Here is a 21,606-nt window from a genome sequence, read left to right on the forward strand (position 1 = left end):
CTCAGGGGGGATCGAGACTCTTCAGCATGCTACAACCCTTGGGCGAAATCTGACTCCCTGATATCTAGTGACTCAGCATTCGGGCAGGGAATGGCAAATTCCATAACGCTTTTTTTTTTCTTAGTGGCATCCTGTCACTACAACCACTAATAGCAGGTGGAGTAAGCCTGATTATCTATGAAGCCCCTTCTCTGGCCTGCATGTCATTGCCGATGGTCTGTGCTTTCCTGGCTCATTACAAAGGAAGTTAGTTAAAGTCATTAAAAACAGCCTCAGGCGCAAAATAGAGGCACTTGATTAGACTCAGCGTGTCTACTCTTAGCTCCCATGCTAGTAAGGTGACTTTCATTTTCTTTTTTTACTTTTAGTCTTAACACTGCATCACATTTTATGATGCCGTACTCAAAAGGAACTCAAAAGGATGAAAAGTGTCATTCAGATTCTTTGCTCTTTTGCCCAGTTTTAAAAACGAGATACCGCTTTGTATCCCACTGAGGACGTACCAATTGGATTTGTGCATGTCTAATATGACCACAAAGAGAAATCTAATAAACATTATAGCACTGCAGAGAAAACAAGAAGCTACCGGCCGTGATCGTGTTTGTCTAGCTGAGGTTTGTGAGACAAATGGGATATTATGTGAACCTCTAACATGACATAGTGCACAGCTGAGAGTTTGTTTGAAAATTAACCTGCAACTGTGAATCCCAGCGGTTTTGAAGTACTGAAATGTGCCAAAAAATGAATGCGATACAATATCATTCTGCTTCAATAACTATGCTTTGTCATCTGTATGAAATATAGTTTATGAGTATCTGGAGTGGTGCACTGGTAGCAAGTTCATTTTTGCTGACTTGTGGAACTTTTCTAGGAAAAAGCAGTGTACAAAGAAGCTTTTTTTTGTTTTTACTTTTTTACAATTGAAAATATTGAAAATTCTGTCATTATTTGCACTCACATTCCCCATATGATTGTCATTCTTCTGTGTAAAACAGAAGGTGAATTGTTGAAGAATATCTAGGCCGCTCTTTTCAGTTTAAAGAAAATGGGCCAGGACTGAGCTTATCAAGCTCAAAAAAGCATTAAACTATCATAAAGAATAAAAGTTTTACATGTAGTTTATATGACTCATGAACTGCATTCAAAGTCTTCTGAAGCACTATAATAATTTTTCATTATAAACACACCATCATTTATATTGCTACAGTTGCGGTCAAAAGTAGAACTGACCTGAATAAGATATTTTAAAAATATGTTTACCTATAGTCCACAAGAGAAATTAATAGTTGAATTTATAAAAACGGTGCATTTCAAAAGTTTACACCCCCCTTGATTCTTAATACTGTTGAATACTTAATACTTAATTACCTGAATGATCCAAAGCTGTGTTTTTTTTGTTTGTTTGTTCATGAGTCCCTTGTTCTGAACAGTTAAAATGCCTGCTGATCTTTAGAAAAACCCTTCAGGTCCCACAAATTCTTTGGTTTTCCAGCATGTTTGTGTATTTAAACCATTTTTCAACAATAACTGTGTGATTTTGAGATCTTTTCACACTGAGGACAACTAAGGGACTCATATGCAACTACTACAAAAGGCTCAAACACTTACTGATGCTCCAGAAGGAAACACAATACATTAAGAGCTGGGGGTGAAAACTTTTTGAATTTGAAGATCAGGGTAAATTTTACTTATTTTTTCTTCTGGGAAACATGTATCTATCTTCTGTAGCCTCTAAAGGGCAGTACTTTATTAAAAAATGCCTACAATATTTAGGCAAAATAAGAAAAATATACATATCTCCATTCTGTTCAAAAGTTTTCACCCCCGGCTCTTAATGCAAGGTTTTTCTTCTGAAGCATCAGTGAGCGTTTGAACCTTCTGTAATAGTTGCATAGGAGTCCCTCAGTTGTCCTCAGTGTGAAAAGATGGATCTCAAAATCATACAGTCATTGCTGGAAAGGGTTCAAATACACAAAAATGCTGGAAAACCAAAGAATATATGGGATCTAAAGTAACAATTATCACTAAACAAAAAAACACAGCTGTGGATCATTCAGGTAACAACACAGTATTAAGAAAAAAGGGGATGTAAACTTTTGAACCGGGTAATTTTTATAAACTCAACTATTATTTTCTCTTGTGGACTATATATAAACATCTTTTATGTGAAATAACTTGTTCAGGTCAGTACTAAATGAATTTTGACCTGTATTTGAACTGTGTTTACTGAAAATGTTGACATTTGCCCTCTGTCCAGCTCCTGGTATGTTAATAAAAGTTAATGATAGGGTTGCATCGATCCGATACTCTGGATCGGTATCGACGCCAATCCAAGCTTTTTGAATGGATCGGATATCGGTGATGCGTGACCGATCCAAATTCGATACCATTACCAGAGTTTGATTAAATAAATAGCAAGAAATAATAGTCTACTGTAAAAAACTATAATAATTCATACAAGAACACAATTATTTTAAAACATTGTCTTAAAAATAAAATACATTTAAAATACGTTGCGCTGCTTACACAACCACATGTGACGTGAATGTGAGAGGCGAGTTCAGAGGGAACTTTTACATGCAAAGGCTACCTCAGCGCGGTAAACATGTCCCTGATTTGGAAATATTTTACTAGTAGCACTGCAAATTGTAAGATTTGCAAAGCCAAAGTTTCAAGAGGTGGAAGTAGTGTTTCGAATTACAACACCACAAATTTAATCAAGCATCTTCAAAAGCATCACGCAAAAGAACACAAGGACTTCGCGAACCGAGTGACAGCTTTTAATAGTTTCTTTGTAAATACTTTGTAAATGAGATATTGTTTAATACAGCAGTTAAATAAATAAGAAGTTATTATTAAATGAGTTGCGTTGTCTGACTATAACACTATTGCCTGATTTTTCTCTATTTCGTCGTCAAAAGTAATCTGAAACAAGTCACAGCTGAGCCGCTGTGCATCTCCATTCAAACACAGCGGTGTTTCGTTTATGAATGAGCGTGCGTTTTTAAACGAATCTAGTGAAATGATTCAATTTCCCATTCAAACAGAGAGTCACTTGCTTTATTCCTGAATGAACCATCCGTTCGAACGAATCAAATGAATGAAATGATTCAGTAATTAAATCAGTGTCTTGCCGCCATCTGCTGGCAGATCTGTTCAGTTATTTATATCGGTAATATTTCTGTTTTTAAAATGTTTAAAACATTAATCTTAATATGAATTTGATTGCACTCATGCATGTATCTCTTTTTTCCCCTTTTTATCCAACAATGTGCAAGCAGATTTGGTATTTATTTCTTCACCTAAAACAAATAAATCTTAATGACAAAGTGAATTGTATACATTCTTTAGTTTTGAAGGTAAAATACCCCCACTGATATCGGCCTGGTATCGGTATCGGTCGATACTCAGAATTTTTGGGATCGGATCGGATCGGTTTTAAAAAAATGGTATCGTTGCATCCCTAGTTAATGAGAGAACTAGTGATGTCCGACTAACTAACAAGACTGACAAGTCTTCTAAATGAATCATAACCAGTCTGAATTCACTCATGAATCAGACTGATCTGATTCTTCAACTCACTGACTGATTCGGTTGCAATAGTTAACAGACCACTGGAGTGGAAAATGAGTGAATAACAACTGAAGGCTATTATATAGCTTCAGAATACTTCAGAAATATCATGTATGATTCATATGGCCTACTCTTTTACTATACTTTTATGCTGTTTTGTGGTTTTCATCATTAACTCACTGCATTATTTTGAAAAGAATAGCCAGGATATTCTTCTAAAAACTGTACTAAAAATGTACTATAGGTTTGAAACAACATGAGGATAAATGTGTAAATAATTACATAATTTTCATTCTGTGATCTATGCCTTTACTTTGGCAGATTGTTAAATGAACGAGTCCAGCATGTGTGTGTGTTCTTGTATATCTGGACACCAATATATGGACATCTGTGTGATGCATCGATTCATTAGACTTGTTTTATTTCTACTGTACATTAAAGATGGCTCCAGCCCAAACATACCTCCACGTGTACTGGCAAACGGACATGAATAATGGTGTTAGTGCTCATAAACTACCCTGACACACATTCCCAAAACCTGGCGCATGCTTTTTAAGTAGCGGAATGGAGGAAGCACTTGAGGCATGTTAAACATGTCAATAACAACTTGGACAAAGTTCCTTCTCCTTCTCTAAAGACTTCAGCTTTAAAAACATGGCTTTGCTACAAAGTGCAAGTGAATAGAACATGTTGGCTGTGGGAGTACAAAAAGCATTATTCAGATGACTTGTGACATCTATAAAGTGGGTTAATGGGGAGGCTGGACACTGTGAATTGCCTAAAAGCAGCACTTTTTGTCCCCAACCGCCCAATCGTTTAAAGTAGGCTGATGAACATTGGTGGGGATTTGACCCAACAATTACCCCGTTGGCCTCGCTATTGCTTTACAGAAAAAACGAGTAAATCTATGTCATTACTGCAGCCTGGGTGGCAAAAACTTTCCTATTTATAACCAATTACAATTGTGTGACAGACATTTCTGATGCACTGATATTTATCATACCAAAATGTAATATATGTACATATATTACATTTTCATATACTGACATATCTAGTCTATGCAGTATGCAAACATGTATTTTGTATGTAGTTTTGAACTGCTATGTAATGATGTGCATTTTTTTTAATCACACACTTTTTCCAAAGTTATTCTCCAATCCTCTTACTTTTCTTTATTCAGACAAGGATTTTATATCTAGAACATTCCAGTTTGCAATGGCACAAGAGACTGGCTGCTTAATTTCCTTAAGAACAAAAACAAATCGCCACACGTCTCTCTCTCTGATTAGGCAAATACAGATCTCACATAAAGGAGAGAGCGCCTGTCCCTAAATTACTGATGACAGTAGAAACAAAGGCAGGCAGTAAACAGAATGTGAACTTGGCCGAGTACAGTGTGGTGAAATGTGGGGGTTTGGCATACTCAGCCCCGGGCAGCCTCAAAGCTGTGTATCAGGTGTGCAGAAACAACACAACATAGCCACAGGCTCTGAATACACTCATGAGTATGAGGTTCAAAATACAGGCAGTGGTGTTCAAAGCGATTGCCATAGACAGAAATCCCCATTGAGGTGTTGAGACATACCTCATACCATGTACAGTTAAAACTATATGTATGTAATATTGATTTATTTGAACTATTAGCTGATTTATTTAAATATGATATTCCAAATTGCATGGAAGCCGATTTCTGCCTTAGCGTTAAAAGAAAATTGTTTAAAATTGGAAATAAGTCGAAATAGTGAGATGTACAATGATTTGTAATTGTGTGAAATAAAGTTGTAATCATGAGAAATAAATTTGCAGTTGCTAGACATAGTTGCATTATGAGAAATAAAGTCACAATTGTTACAAATAAGAAATAACGTCACACTGTGAAACATAAAGTTGTCGTTGTGATATATACAGTGGGTTGTAGTTGTAGTGAAATATTGTTTATTGTTTAAAATTAGAAAAAAGTAATATAGTGAAATACAAAGTTGCAATACTGAGATGTACAGTAATTTGTAATTGTGTGAAAAAAGTTGGAATCATAAGAAATAGCAATTTCAAGATAAAGTTACATTACAAGAAATAAATTTCGATTGTTTAAAATATAAATTCACACTATGAAATAAAGTTGCAATAGTGAGTTATATCATAAGAAATAAATTTGCAGTTGCTAGGTATAGTTACATTATGAGAAATAAAGTCACAGTAGTTTAAAATATGAAATAATGTCACACTGTGAAACCTGAAGTTGCAATTGTAATGTATACAGTGGGTTGCAGTTGTGTGAAAAAGTTGTAATCCTGAAAAAAATGCAATTGCGAATTTTAGTTACATTACAAGAAATCATGAAATATATAGTTGCAATTGAGATATACAGTGGGTTGCACTTTAAAGTCATAATCATGAAAAATAAATTTCTAATTGTGATAGTTACATTACAAGAAATAAAGTCATATTGTGAAATATAAAGTTGCAATTCTGTGTGATGTGCAATGAGTTGTAGCAAAGACTATAGAATACCCAAGACATGTCACTCGTGTAGTTTTGAATGGGGAAAAATGCAACGCTCATTATGGCCGCGAAGACCCGCCTTCTTAGTGAAAGAGCCAATCGTTGATTAGAAAAGTCAGCGCGTCACTGCAGCTGCCGTTAGAAGTCCCGGTTGTTATAGAAACAATCGGCGCTCTAAGACGTGCGCTCAGTACTGCGCATGCGCACTGGCTCATCTAGCCGGAAAAATAAGCGTTTTTTCACGCTATTGGAGCACAAGGAACCATATTTATGAGGCAGTTCTTGTTGGATTTCTTTGGAGATTTAAAATATAAAATTTAATCGTAAGCTTGGTGAACAGTTTTGGAGAATTTGATGTTTCCCCATTCAAACAGATAGGAGCTGCACTTGTATGCCCGAGAGGCGTTTCAAAGATGGCCGCCGAGTGACATGACTTGCCTTAAAGGGACTTTGGTTGTAGTTATGTGAAGTAAAGTCATAATCATTTTAAAAAATGCAATATTTAGTTACATACAACAATATTTAGTTACAGCACTTTGAATTGCCATTGTGTATGAAATGTGCTATATAAATAAACTTGCCTTGCCTTGCCTTGCCTTACATTACAAGAAATAAAGTCACTGAAATATAAAGTTGCAATTGAGATATATACAGTGGGTTGCTTTTGTGTAAAATATAAACTCATAATCATGAGAAATAAATTTGTAGTTTTGCGAGATTTAGTTACACTTGGTTGAAATTAGAAAAAGGTCATATTGTGAAATATAAAGCTGCAATTATGTGTGATGTACAGTCAGTTGTTGTTATGGGAAATAAAGTCATAATCATGAAAAAATTTAATTGCGATATTTAGTTACATTACAAGAAATCAAGTTGCAGTTAAAACAAAATAAAGTCACACTGAAATATAAAGCTGCAATAGAGATATTTACAGTGAGTTGCATTTGTGTGAAATAAAAGTCATAATCATCTTTTTTTGCAAGATTTAGTTACATTACAAGAAATAAAATAACAATTGTCTAAAATTGAAAAAAGTCATATTGCGAAATATAAAGTTGCAATTTTGTGTTATGTACAGTAAGTTGTAGTTATGTGAAATAAAGTCATAATCGTGAAACATGAATTTGCAATTACGAGATTTAGTTACATTACAAGAAAACAAGTCGCAGTTGTAAAAAACAAAATTAAGTCACTGAAATATAAAGGTGCAATTGAGATACAATTAGTAGGTTACAGTTCTGTGAAATAAAGTTATTACCATGAAAAATTAGTTATGAATTGTGAAATTTAGTTACAAGAAATAAAGTAACAATTTTCTAAAATGTGAAAAAAGGCATATTGTTAAATATAAAGTTGCAATTTTGTGTGATGTACAGTGTGTTGTGTTTATGTAAAATAAAGTTGCAATCGTGAAAAAAATGCAATTGCGATATTAACTTACTTTACAAGAAATAAAGTCAAAGTTGCATTAAACAAAATATTCACATGAGAAATAAATGCGTAATTGCGAGTTACATTAGAAGAAATAAAGTAATAACTGTTTAAAATGAGAAAAAAGTTATATTGTGAGCTATAAAGTTGCAATTTTGTGTGATGTACAGTGAGTTGTAGTTATGTGAAATAAAGTCACAATCACAAAATTGTCACAAAGTCACAAAATGAATTTGCAATTGCGAGATTTAGTTACATTACAAGAAATCAAGTTGCAGTTGTATAAAACAAAATAAAGTCACTGAAATATAAAGGTGCAATTGAGATACATTCAGTGGGTCACATTTGTGTGAAATAAAGTTATAATCATGAAAAATAAATTCGTAATTGCGGAATTTAGTTACAAGAAATATTTTTTCTTATGGATTTTTCTAAAATGAGAAAAAAAGGCATATTGTTAAATATAAAGTTGAAATTTTGCAATTTTGTTTATGTAAAATAAAGTTGCAATCATTAAAAAAATGTAATTGCGAAATTTAGTTACATTACAAGAAATAAAGTAATTGTTCAAATGAGAAAAAAGTCATATTGTGAACTATAAAGTTGCAATTTTGTGTGATGTACAGTGAGTTGTAGTTATGTGAAATAAAGCTGTAATCATGAAAAAAACTGCAATTGCTATATGTTTGTTGTAGTTGTAGGTAGGGGAAATAAAGTTGTAATCATGAAAAAAACTGTAATTGCTATATTTAGTTACACTACAAGAAATAAAGTGGCAGTTGTATTAAACAGAATAAGTTTTGTATTAAACAGAATTTAGTTACACGACAAGTAATTAAGTAAAAATTGGTTGAAATTAGAAAAAGGTCATATTGTGAAATATAAAGCTGCAATTTTGTTGTAGTTATGGAAAATAAAGTCGTAATCATGGAAAATAAATTTGCAACTGTGATATTTAGTTACATTACAAGAAATAAAGTCACCGTTGTATAAAACAAAATAAAGTCACTAAAATATAAAGTTGCAATTGAGATTTTTAGAATGGGTTGCATTTGTCCAAAATAGTCATAATCATGAGAAATAATTTCTTGATTACGAGATTTAGTTACATTTTAAGAAATAACGTAACATTTTTTTTAAATTAGAAAAAAGTCACACTGTGAAAGTTGCAATTTTGTGTGATGTACAGTGAGTTGTAGTTATGTAAAATTGATTAAGTTGCAATCATGAGAAATAAATTTGTAATTGCAAGATTTAGTTAGATTACAAGAAATAAAGTAACAATTCTTTGAAATTACAAAAAAGTCGTATTGTGAAATATAAAGTTGCAAAAAAATGTACAGTCAATTGTAGTTATGTGAAATAAAGTCGTAATCATGAAAAAAATTCTATTTCCGATATTTAGTTACATTACAATAAATTTGTATAAAACAAAATAAAGTCACACTGAAATACAATGTTGCGATAGAGATATATACAGTGAGCTGCATTTGTGTAAAATAAAGTCATAATCATGAGAAATTAATTTGTATTTTGCTAGATTTAGTTACATTCTGAAATACAATGTTGCGATAGAGATATATACAGTGAGCTGCATTTGTGTAAAATAAAGTCATTTTCATGAGAAATTAATTTGTATTTTGCAAGATTTAGTTACATTCTAAGAAATATAGAAAGATGTAAAGTTCCAATTTCCTTACTGTTTTTATTTGAGGAAACAGGCTTTCTTAAAACTGCACTCAGTACCTGTAAAGATTCACATGTTGCTGTTTTAACCCCACATACCATTTTTCTTTCCTGTAATAGAAGCCACTGAACTTCCTGCTGAGGTTTACTCTTGTATTTGAGGCTGCACTGCCGACGTGTACACTTGATATAGTGTCTTTTCTATAAAGTGCCATCTGACACCTTCCCGTGTCTTTTTACCTGCTGGTTCTGTGTGTCACCGGCTGTCCCCAGGGCACGCAGTGTTTATTTGTGAACCCGGTGACTTATAGCTCAGTCACGTCAAAAAGGCTTTTCATTTTTAGAGGCGCAACTCAAGACCCAACAAAGCCCAACGGAGCTTGTGTTTGTTTCCCACAAATGAGTTCAGAGGGAGGTGGGGATCTAAGTTTGCTTTCTAGGTCACGTCTGATGCCACAGTGTTGACCATTTTGAAAGATTTATCAAGCATACTAAAGGTGTGGTCGGCCTGTGCAAGCGTCGCAAGGCGAAATGCATTTAGAATGTATTCTAGCTTCTAGCTTCCCCCTTTTTAATTGAGCTTGACCCACTTTGTCAAGAGCTCAAACTGAAAAATTACTGTTTGATTAATAGCTTCCCAATTTGTCAATCAATCCAGGTGCCAACCTGGTTTCATCCTCAAACCTATGCTTAAGCAACCTACAATTTGATGTGAATGATCAAGTTACTCTTTTGTTTGTGCAGTCATGCACACTAACAGCAGAAAACAGCAGCACTGTGACTCTCCGTGAGAAGTATTAGAGGTCACATGACCTGCCTATGCAGCGCTATTGATTCAAATGAATCAAAGAATGCATTCAAATAACGCTCTGGATTGTTTGTCTGAGTCTGAGTCTCTATTTGCAACTGACTGCTTGAAAGAATTTGTTTGTATTCTCTACTGAATCCTTATAAAGTGTATTATGCATTGAATTTATACCTCAGATCATATTCTAATAATTACAAATTTGGAACTCACATGCACATTACATAACTGGCTTAAATTGTCATTCTCAGTACAATAGTCTGTCTGCCTAGCCTACAGTAGATGTCAGTACAAAGTGTTTACACAGTAATTTATAGTCACTTATATATAGACACTTCTTAGGGTGATAGATACAGATGATTTACATCAGACTGTCATGCTTTTTTTTTCAAGGGTTTGCTGTATTATTTATTGCATGGCTCAGGCACATGCTAGTAAATAATAGAGATCCTAATCACTATGAAGGATTGGTACTGGTGTAATGTGGGTAGATATGCCAGGACTACCTTGAAAGAATCTGGCCCAGCGTCAACAAATGCTGCTTGAGGAAGAAGTTCAAATGAGGACATTGCAAACTCAGAATCCCAAGCATACAGTAGCTGCCCTTTTAATAGAGTGCAAAGCAAACTTGTGTCAGCATGTGTGTGTGTGTGTGTGTGTGTGTGTGTGTGTGTGTGTGTGTGTGTGTGTGTGTGTGTGTGTGTGTTGGATTCAAAAAAATTTAGCACCTTTTACAATAGCCCAACTATTAGTTTGCTATTGGCAACATTATAATTGAAGTAATTACGCAACCGACTTGTCATTTTCTACATGTCATCATATAGCTTGATATTATATCATTATTTAGAAAACAGAACCAGCAAGCCAAAAGCATTCGATATTTACAATCTGCTTGTATTAAATATTTTAAAATACATCAGACTTTGCGATTAATATTTAATTTGAAATATAGTTGATGTGTATCATAAAAAACGCCCTGCAAACGTAGTACTCTAAATTGCAGCAAAGAAGCAATGTGAACATTTTCTGCTTCACAGTAATGTATCTGTGGACTTTTTTCTTGGTATTGCTAAATTAATCAGTTGCTTTATTCACCCACACTTAGGATATTAGGATACTAGGTTAACCCTATAGTGTAGCAGATACACTACCAGTCAAAAAAAAATCAGTCTCTTTTGCTCAGTCAGTCTCTTTTGCTCACCAAGTCTGCATTTATTTGATCCAAAGCACAGCAAAAACAGTAAAACTCTAAAATATTTGATTTAAAATAACTGCTTTCCATTTGAATATATTTTTAAATGTAATTTATTCCTGTGATTTCAAAGCTGAATTTTTAGTATCATTACATGAGGGTGAGTAAATGATAACAGAATTGTCATTTCTGGGAGAACTATCCCTTTAAAAATGAACTTTAAAACTTCTTCCAAAGTTAGAAAAGTCTTTAATAAGGGTTAACCGGGTGCCTGAAGTGATTTTTGGGAAATCACAGGAACACATAATGACTTCCTACAAGTTTTGTAAGTTTGGGATTAAACTGACAGGTAGAATTGCAAAGCAATATTGATCCCCACAGACATTTGTTACTTCCAAATAAGCAATAAAATAGTTTCCAACTGAGCAGAGGAACCAAAGCAAAGTCTTTTCATATTCCTCCGACTTCTCACCTCCATTTCCCACTTCTTTCCATTTCTGCTTCCCATCACAAACGAACAGAGGTGTTGCTCCCGTCATGCAGAGGGGCCAGATTTTGTGAGGTTGGGATTTAATTGGTATATTAGTATCCAGCCATGTCCAAATTTATCAAATTTACGCTGGCCATTAATTTTGTAGAAGAACATACAATTAAGCGCTCATTAGTACTCTCACAGGGATATGCCCTTTCATCTGCTGGAGGAACATTGAGAGTTGGCCTAACTCCAGAGCAAAGACCTCTTTCCTTCTGCACTGCTGCTTCCTTACATCTTAACATGCCTCCTCTGGCACACTCACTGCAGCCTATGGAAGTTCTGCTATATACAGATGTATTACATACATTCTTAAGACTTTAGACTGAACAAGCTATAGGGTTTTATCATGCTCCTTTAAAGTAGCATACAGACTACCAGTCAAAAGTTTTTGAACAGTAAAACTTTTAATGTTTTTTAAAGAATTCTCTTCTGCTCACCAAGCCTGCATTTATTTGACCCAAAATACAGCAAAAGCAGTAATATTGTAAACTATTTTTAATATTTAGAAATTATGGAAATTTGTACTTTTATTTAGCAAGGATGCTTTAAGTTGATCAAAAGTGATGATAAAGACATTTATAATGTTACAAAAGTTAGATTTCTATTTCAGATAAATATAAATGCTTTTCTTCTGAACATTCTATTCATCAAAGAAACCTGTAAAAATCTACTCTAGCTGTTTTCAACATAATAAATGTTTTTGAGCAGCAAATCAGAATATTCAAATGATTTCTGAAGGATCACGTGACTGGAGTAATCATGCTAAAAATTCAGCTTTGAAATCACAGGAATAAAGTACATTTTAAAATATATTAAAATAGAAAACAGTAATTTAAATGGTAAAAATATTTCACAATTTGACTATTTTAACATTTTTGCTGTACTTTGGATCAAATAAATGCAGGCCTGGTAAACAGAACAGACAAACTTTTGATTGGTAGTGTATTTCTTGACAATGTAGTGGACAAAGTTCTGTTTGATAAGGCATAAAGGGATAGTTCATCAAAAATGAAAATTGCTCTATGATATACTCACCCTCAAACCATCCTATGTGTATATGACTTTGTTCTTTCAGATGTATACAATCAGAGTTATATAAAAAAAATGTCCTGGCTCTTCCAACCTTTATAATGGCAGTGAATGGGTGTTGAGATTTTGAAATCTAATAAAGTGCATCCATCCATCATAAAAAGTACTCCACATGGCTCTAGAGGGTTAATAAAGCCCTTCAGAAGTGAATCTATGCATTTGTGTAAGAAAAATAACAAATGCATAGATTCACTTTAGAAGGCCTTTATTAACCCCCTGGAGCCATGTGGAGTACTTGTTATGATGGATGGATGCACTTTATTTTGATTCAAAATTTCAACTCCCATTTACTGCCATTATAAAACTAGGAAGAGCCAGGACATTTTTTAATTTAACTCAGATTATATTCATCTGAAAGAACGACGTCATATACACTTAGAATGTCTTGAGGGTGAGTAAATCATAGAGTAATTTTAATTTAAGAGTGAACTATTTCTTTAACAGTGTTTTGTTGTGTTTATTTCCTTATTTGTTTGTAATGATTATGCAATATTGTATAGAGTCTGTGCTTCAGCCTGATTTCAGCTTGACTGCAGCTGGAAATAAAACGTCATACAAAACTGCACGCATAAATTGCTGCACTCAACATCTAATAAGTCAGCAAAACATGTCCTAAACAAGCTACAGCATGTTTTGTAGAGTAATTATAATTTACTATTATATTGAATTATATTAGTGAGTTTCCTATGTGTATGGCTCTTTCTCATTCTGTTCTGCCGCTCTGCGGTTTGAAATTCAGTGAAAATGTCACTGCTAGTGGTGCGACCTGCTGCCCTATGCTATGCTGCATCACTCAATTGCATAATTTTGGTTAAAGGGGATTTCCATTCCGCTCTGGTAATACTCACTGTCAATCTTTCTTATTGTATTCAAACAACAAACGGCTTATTCTTTCATTTTAATAAAATGCATTCTACTGGTTACCATGCATTGCTAAAGTGCAAAAACTTATGTTTAACTTTTGATTAATTCTGTCATTTCTATTTAATTTGATGAGATGTCGCAGTTTCAATAGCAGGTTCAAAAAATTGTAATGAACGTAACACTGCAGGTTGCCATTTTAGCAGCACTTTTTACATCGGTGTTTGAAAGAGAAAAACAAAGGCAAGAAGAGATTTCCCTTACACTACCATGCACAGCTTGAAGGCACCAACATTTTTCTCTCTCCCCACCCCCACTTTACTGCCTGTGTCATTTTCTCACTTGCTTTTTTAAGTTATAACATGTAATTGATTCAATAATGGCTTATATTTAATGTTGATATCAAAGATCTGTGTATTCCAAAGAACTCCTATGACGAACCTAATGGCTTATGAAGGAGGAAACATAAAAAAAGAAACATTAGAGAAAGCCAGAAAACAAAATTAAAGCAGAAAGAAGAGTGGAAACACACAGTGATATTGACTGACCAGGCGTAATGTGTGATGTTGAGGGCCAGCTGGGGCCGACGTGGCAGTGAGCCATCCCACCTCTGACTGTCATCTACTCTGACATTCTGGCTAAGCTGGATCTCATTAGGATGAGGGTGACTTTGATCCTGTCAGCAGCGATGTGACTCCCACTATATAGGTTGCCTTCAAAGTAAACTGCTGTATCATTGTAACTTTCATAGCCTGTTATCTATATTTGTAGTTCTTTTTACTCGTGCCTGACTGACATCCCCCTACAACCTGAATATTAACCTTTCAGTTACAAATGGAAAAAGAAGGTGTTAGATCAGCGCCTCACCCACCGCCTTCCGCTTCTGTCACTCACTCATGGTTTGCTCAGTGTGTTAGTTATTGATTTAAACTCGGTGACAGCATGGAACCATTGAGAAAGAGACAGAGCGAGAGATCAAAATTTGCACTGCACCCAAAGGCAAATTATTATGAGCGTCAAGGTTTTGACTAAAAATAAAAATGGATTTCTCTTGATTATAGATACTCCTTGTTAACTTGTTTGCATGATTGTGTATATATACTCTACAGTTAAAAAGTTTTGGGTCTAAAAGATGTGTTGTTGTTTTTTTTTTTTTAATTAATACATAATTTAGCGGGGTTGCTTTAAATTGATCAAAAGTGACAGTAAAGACAATTATATAGTTACATACTGAAGATTTCCATTTAAATTAATGCTGTTTTTGAACTTTCTATTCATCAAAGTATTCTGAATTTTTTTTATTGTGGTTTCCACAAAAACACTGATAGTGAAATGTTTCAGAAACACTAAATCCAGATAATAGAATGATTTCTGAAGGATCATGTGACACTGAAGACTGGAGTCTTTTCCATTACAAGAATAATTTTTGTGTTAGAATTGTACTAATATTTCATTATATTACTGTTTTTACTGTATTTTTGATCAAATCAAAATGCAGCCTTGATGAGCATGAAAGACTTCTTTCCAAAACAGTTAAAAAAATCAAACTGACCCCAAACATTTGAATGGCATGAAAAAAAAAACTTCAACAGCATTTATTAATCTTGGTTAATATTAATATTTACATTTCAACTTGTATAAATTAAAATGAGTCAGTTGAAATGAATGTATTATGAGCAGATGAGTTATGTAAATTAACAACGGTATGTAATATACATTATGTAAAAATAATTTATTTATAAATTAACATTCACCTAGATTAAAAATGCTGATTTAAAAAATACTTTTTTGGCTCATAGTTGTGACCCTGGACCACAAAACCAGTCATAAGGGTCATAAGGGTTCAGAATTTTTTCCAAAAGCTGAATAAATAAGCTTTCCATTGATGTATGTTTTGATAGGATAGGACATTATTTGGTCGAGAAACAACTATTTGAAAATCTGGAATCTGAAGGTGCAAAAAAAAATCTAAATATTGAGAAAGTTGCCTTTAAAGTTGTCCAAATGAAGCCCTTAGCAATGCATATTACTAATCAAAAATTAAGTTTTGATATATTTCTAGTAGGAAATTTACAAAATATGTTCATTGAACATGATCGTTACTTAATATCCTAATGAAAAAAAAAATAATTTTGACCCATACAATGTATTTTTGGCTATTGCTACCAATATAACCGTGCTACTTAAGACTGTTTTGTGGTCCAGGGTCACAATGGAATTTTAAATAAATCCTTTTAAAGGAAAAAAATTTAAACAGGATGCCTGCTTGACCACATTCCCTGTAACCTCTTATCCAAAAAGAACTATACACATACATTAACAATTAAATAGCAGTATGCTATGTAAATCAAAAACTTAAATAATTCACTGCAGCCTAGTAGCCAGTCAGAAGGGACTGCCCCATAATAGATGGTGCTACAGTGGTGAGCTCAGCTTGAATCCACACTCTTGAGTAAACAGGCTTTTTTTTTTTTAGATCTGCTTAAATGACATATACAAGGTAGACTCATAACTATAAATCTTTAGCCATGACAGAAAGCTACAAACCTACAGATATATTTACGTTCTCTTGTTAGCCAACTTAGCATTACATATTTCCTGATATCATTAGGATGGTAAGAAAGACACGCTATTTGGAATGAGTGCTTGGCTGACTGTTTCAGAGGACATCTGGGATGGGGTGAAAATCATTAGCTATACTGCTAGAGCTCGGCTAGCTGTAATTGCCTTGTCTCAGAATAGCATCAAATGAACACATTCTGAAAAGGGGGTTCAATGTATCACTCAGTTAAACTCTGCAAACATCTGACTCTTATAAAAGTTTTGACTGTCAGATGGGATATGCTTTATAGAACTGTTTAGGGCTTCCTGCACTTTGCAGGCTTGTTAAAGAAATTATGCAACCATATAATTTAAAATCTGGTAAGCAAACATTTATGACTTCAGCAACTGGCGAGGATTTTCTTAAGGCCCACTGCAGTTGATTCAACGTTCACATGGCAATGGCACAAGAAAAAAAATTGTGTCCTCATGTTAACTGTACACTTCATATCCATTACTTTGTTTTTCATTTACCACTGAAGCACTGGGTTAAAAATAATCTGTTTCTTGTCTCAAATGATTTAGTAAGCAACTTTCTGTCTGATATCTTCTATTGTTTGTTTAAAGGCCTTTCATAAAAAAACTGCTTGTTTATCATTGTTTCTAAAAGAAAGGTACTTGACCTACTATTAATTATGTATGACGCCGGCGCATAATGACTGGACTCAATAACAAGTGTATTTCATTGCACAAGGCCTTCTGATAACAACACAGTAAGTTATGTTTATGTTAACAGACATAGACAAAGTTCTGATAAGAAGGAAACTTTGCTTCCCTCCTATAGTGGAGCTTAGCCCTGTAGTGTTGGCTTGAGATCACATGCTGGTCAACTTCAATTTTAAGTGTAGATTTAGTGCAGCACAAAAGCGGTAATTCCTGGCCATTAGGGTGGAGAGGATGTTTCAAATGCAAGCCATTTGTCTGTCAGTTAATTATATTGACTGGGAGCTTCCAGACAAATACAATTGATTCCGGCTAATTTTAGCATGTTGTCTCCATCGCATTTGTAACTATTGTATGAAACAACAATACAACTTCACAACAATAAAATGTTGCGACACATTAATGAAAACTCCCTGCGGATGTCTTACCTTTCCATGTTTTCTGTAAGGCAGACTGAGCCTGGATAGCCATCGCCTCTGGCAGAGAGAGGGCCCTGTGACAGGCCTGGGCGAGTTTTCCACGTCTCCATTAATCCAGTAACTGGAGAAATTAGATTCAACAAGGGGTTCGTCTGGTCCCTCAGATTGTGGCGTGAAAACGACATTGTTCCTTGTGCTCCGATCTGGTAATGAAATGAATGTCCACCTGAATTAACGCCAACAATAGCCGACGTGGGCACATTATTATTCTCTTGGTAATAGCTGCCATCATTGGTTTCCTGTTTAATCCCCTTAGGCAGGCCATTGTTAGGAAACACACCAGGTTCATAGTTGCCATTCAGAGACGAAACAGGAGGTCCCAAGATCCCAGAAAGACTATATTCGTCAATATTATCCCTCAAAGACAAGTATGTGGTCTCTGTAGAAGGAAAGCAGCCTAGAGAGTGCTGCGGCTCCACAAATTGGAGGCTCGAGCAAGTCACCTCTCTGTTCGGCTCTGTCTTAATGTGAGTTAAGAAAGGAGAATGTGGCATGGCGCTCTTGCTGCTGCCTAGGCACATACTCCTGTAATCGGTGCCAGGTTCATTTTTGATATACTTGGCCACTCCCATAGCATCCAAGCCTATGTTAAATATCTCCCCATCCACAGTTTCTACTTTTGGGAACTCGAATGCCTTAAAGTCGTGCTCTCGGCTCTCAGGGCTGTTGACGTCGTTTTGAACTAGGCCCAGTCCACTGGGAGGGCTTGAGACTGAGAAGCCCCTGGATGAGTTCCTGGGACTGGACATGGTCATGCTGCCAACAGTGGGCGGACTGGAGATGGATGGTCTAATGTTACAGGTATTGCCTCCATTTGTTGTGGGGCTTGAGACGGATGATCTCATGTTGGTGTTACAAGAAAGCGGTGAGGTCACACTACCTATGCTATGAGGGCTGGAAACTGGAGACTTCATTACACTGAGTGGACTAGCCAGTGGAGGTGACCCCACCATGCTGGACTTTACAGGGCTACAGGTGTTGGGGCTGGTGTGTTGACCTTGGGTCAAGTTGGTGCGAGCCGAAGCCAGCGATGGACAATCAGAGTCAAAGAACGTAGGGCTGGTGGTGGACGACACCATGTTGTGTCCAGTAGGACTAGACATGGGGTCAGAGCTACCGGTGCTGCATGAAAGAGCGGTGGCCAGTGCGGAGGGCACTGAGGCAGAGACCACAGCACTCTCCTGCGGGCCACCGTTGGGTAGCTTGGCCCCAGGTGGGAATGAAGCTGGGGGAGCTTTCATCTTTGGACTTCCAGTCGTTCTGGACTGACTGTCTTCAATTGCTCTCCCACAAAGAGGATACAGTTTCTCTGGGCTACCCTGACCTCCTGCAGTACCTTGTTGGGCAAAGCCAAAGTCTGCTTCCCTGGCAGCATTCATGTACAAGCCCATAGACTCAGCAACTGTTTTGGAGAGCTCCTTTGAGTCTGTTTCCGATTTGCGGTTGTGGAAGGAGTTGTTGAAGGAGGGAAAAGGTAACGGTTGGTTCTGGTTAACTCTAAGCATTGTCGTCTCTGTAGTTTTAAAGTTGTTGTCCTTGCAGACAGGCGGCACGCTAGGGGCATTGCTCGAGTTTACAATATCCATGAGCACATCGCTGTTGGTCAAACTCTCTTCTGCAGAACAGCAATAGTCCATGGTGTTTGGCATCTGTGCCCATTTGTTTTCTGCATTTGCCCCTTCGCAGTAACTTTGGTATCTTTTAGTCTCCATACCTGGATCATTTGACAAACCTAATGGACCAATAAATGAAAAACATTTAGATTTTACAGTCAAAATAGCAGTAATTTGATTAGTACAAAAAATCTCATTACTCTGACTGTCAAACCAAATAGCACACATAATTATTATTCATTACTGGTTTCATTTGTTGGTTTTTAAAAAAAAATAATTATGTGATTACATAGAAATATATCACTTATTTAAAAGTTTTGTTGGGCTTTAAAAACATCTAACCACAATTGTGTGTATATATATATATATATATATATATTTTTTTTTTTTTTTTTTTTTGCACCTAATACAGTCATTATTTTGCTTTTTGTAACCAATTTATATCCTCAGATCCTCAGATTTAAATCAGATGCTAATAAAATATGATTGCATACATTTCTTTATGAAATGTTTCTGTCAGGCCCCTGTGCCGCCTCCCCATCTTCTCCAGATGAAGTTTTTGTATTATATATTATATGTGACCCTGGACCACAAAACCAGTCATAATGGTCAATTTTTTGAAATTGACATTTATACATCATCTAAAAGCTAAATATATAAGCTTTCCTTTGATGTATGGTTTGTTAGGATATTTGACTGAGATACAACTACAAATCTGAGGGTGCAAAAAGATCAAAATATTGAGAAAATCGCCTTTAAAGCTGACCAAATGAAGCTCTTAGCAATGCATATTACTAATCAAAAATTAGGTTATATTTAAGATATATTTACGGTAGGAAATTTACCAAATATCTTCATGGAACATGATCTTTACTTAATTGAATTTTGGCATAAAAGAAAAATGTATAATTCTGACCCATACAATGTATTTTTGGCTATTTCTACAAATATGTTACATGCTACTTAAGACCCACATGTTTTACTATGTTTTTACCACCATGATGTGTGAATCCACTATAAATTAGTACATTTGTAAATTAACTGTGAAAGTCTTTGCTTTGAGCATTTCTGGATCCTGGCACTGCCTCTGCATACATCGGATGCAGTGCTCCACATTCAAAATAGTTTTCACAGAATCCACTCACCCCTCTCATTGAATATGAATTGTGACCTAGCAGGTAACTTTTTTCCAAGCAAATTCATGTGCTTTACTTTGCCGCCCCCTCTAACTTCAGCTGCTGTCTGTACCATAAAAAAAGTATCTTACCTGCTAAAAGACAAAAATGTGGGAGGGATGGTAATATCACCATACAGATCAGGTCAAGTTCTTAAAATGTGCCTCTGCCTCTCATATACTGTACATCCACGGACATACAGCTCTATATGTTCACAATGTTAACAGCAGTGTCATTATGCTGATATTTTTTTGTATTTACAGTGTAATATAGAATGTGTAATTTCTTTGTACTTATAATTCTTCATTCCTGGATTATTGTTACTATTATTATTTGTGACCCCGGACCACAAAACTCACAAAACTTAAGTCGCTGGGGTATATTTGTAGCAATAACCAAAAATACATTGTATGGGTCAAAACAATTGATTTTTCTTTTGTGCCAACAAATCATTAGGATATTAAATAAAGATATTTAATAAATTTCCTACCTTAAATATATCACAACTTAATTTTTTAATTATTCATATGGATTGCTAAGTACTTCATTTAGACAACTTTAAAGGTGATTTTCTCAATATTTAGATTTTTTTTCCACCCTCAGATTCTTGATCTTGTATCTCGAACAAATATTGTCCTATCCTAACAAACCATACAACAATGGAAAGCTCATTTATTCAGCTTTCAACCCTCATGACTGGTTTTGTGGTCCAGGGTCACATTTTATTATTTATATATTAATTTTTTGAATTTCTAGAAAAGTAGAGGGGTTAAAAAATGATTTATCTATATTATCTTAGAACAAAGTGAACAAACAAAGTGAATCCTTCTGTCCTTCAGATGGCAACGGTACAAGGTAAGAACTCATTTTGGCAGTGTTCATTTAGTTATGGTGAAGTGACAAATGGTTGTACCTTTTAAAATCCAAATGTCCCTTAAGTAATTCATCCTGGTGCTAAATGCGAAAAGAACTGCTTTAAATCTGAAAACAGGGGGCTGGACTGAATGCAGTGTATATTTGTTCAATTTCACATATGTAACGAGGGTTTTTTTAGTGCCTTGAGGCAAAAAAAAGTTAATTTCCCACACTGTTGACAGCTCCAAGAGGAGAAAGCAAACCGACCACACACATGAGCATTAGGGGAGGGACTGAAGACGCAATAGAACCTCTGTGAGTTTAAACTGTCAGTCATGTACAGTATACAGACTTGTTTCACCATCAATACTAAGGCAATGACAATCAGCTCTTTTCTACAGACATATACTTCACTTTTAAAAGCAAAGTCATAGGCTATGGTGATGACTCTCCTGCTTTAAACGTTAGACGTAGTTCGTTGTTTTTGTTTTGGGTTTTTTTCTCTCTCTATCCTCTTCTTCCCACGATACCGTACTTTAGCGTGCA

At 35.2% G+C, this 21,606-nt stretch overlaps 1 protein-coding gene across 1 annotated transcript in view; it reads right to left on the minus strand.

Moving 5' to 3' along the window:
• nr3c2 (nuclear receptor subfamily 3, group C, member 2) overlaps positions 1–21,606 on the minus strand; it is a 125,681-nt gene that overhangs the window by 102,828 nt on the left and 1,247 nt on the right. Inside the window, exon 2 of the mRNA XM_073842774.1 lies at positions 17,367–19,149. Within this exon, the coding sequence (XP_073698875.1) occupies positions 17,367–19,129 (1,763 nt within the window). The 5' untranslated portion in view covers positions 19,130–19,149. The remainder of the gene's footprint in view (positions 1–17,366; positions 19,150–21,606) is intronic.

The sequence above is a fragment of the Garra rufa genome, chromosome 6 (assembly GCF_049309525.1).
Source record: "Garra rufa chromosome 6, GarRuf1.0, whole genome shotgun sequence".
NCBI lineage: Eukaryota > Metazoa > Chordata > Actinopteri > Cypriniformes > Cyprinidae > Garra > Garra rufa.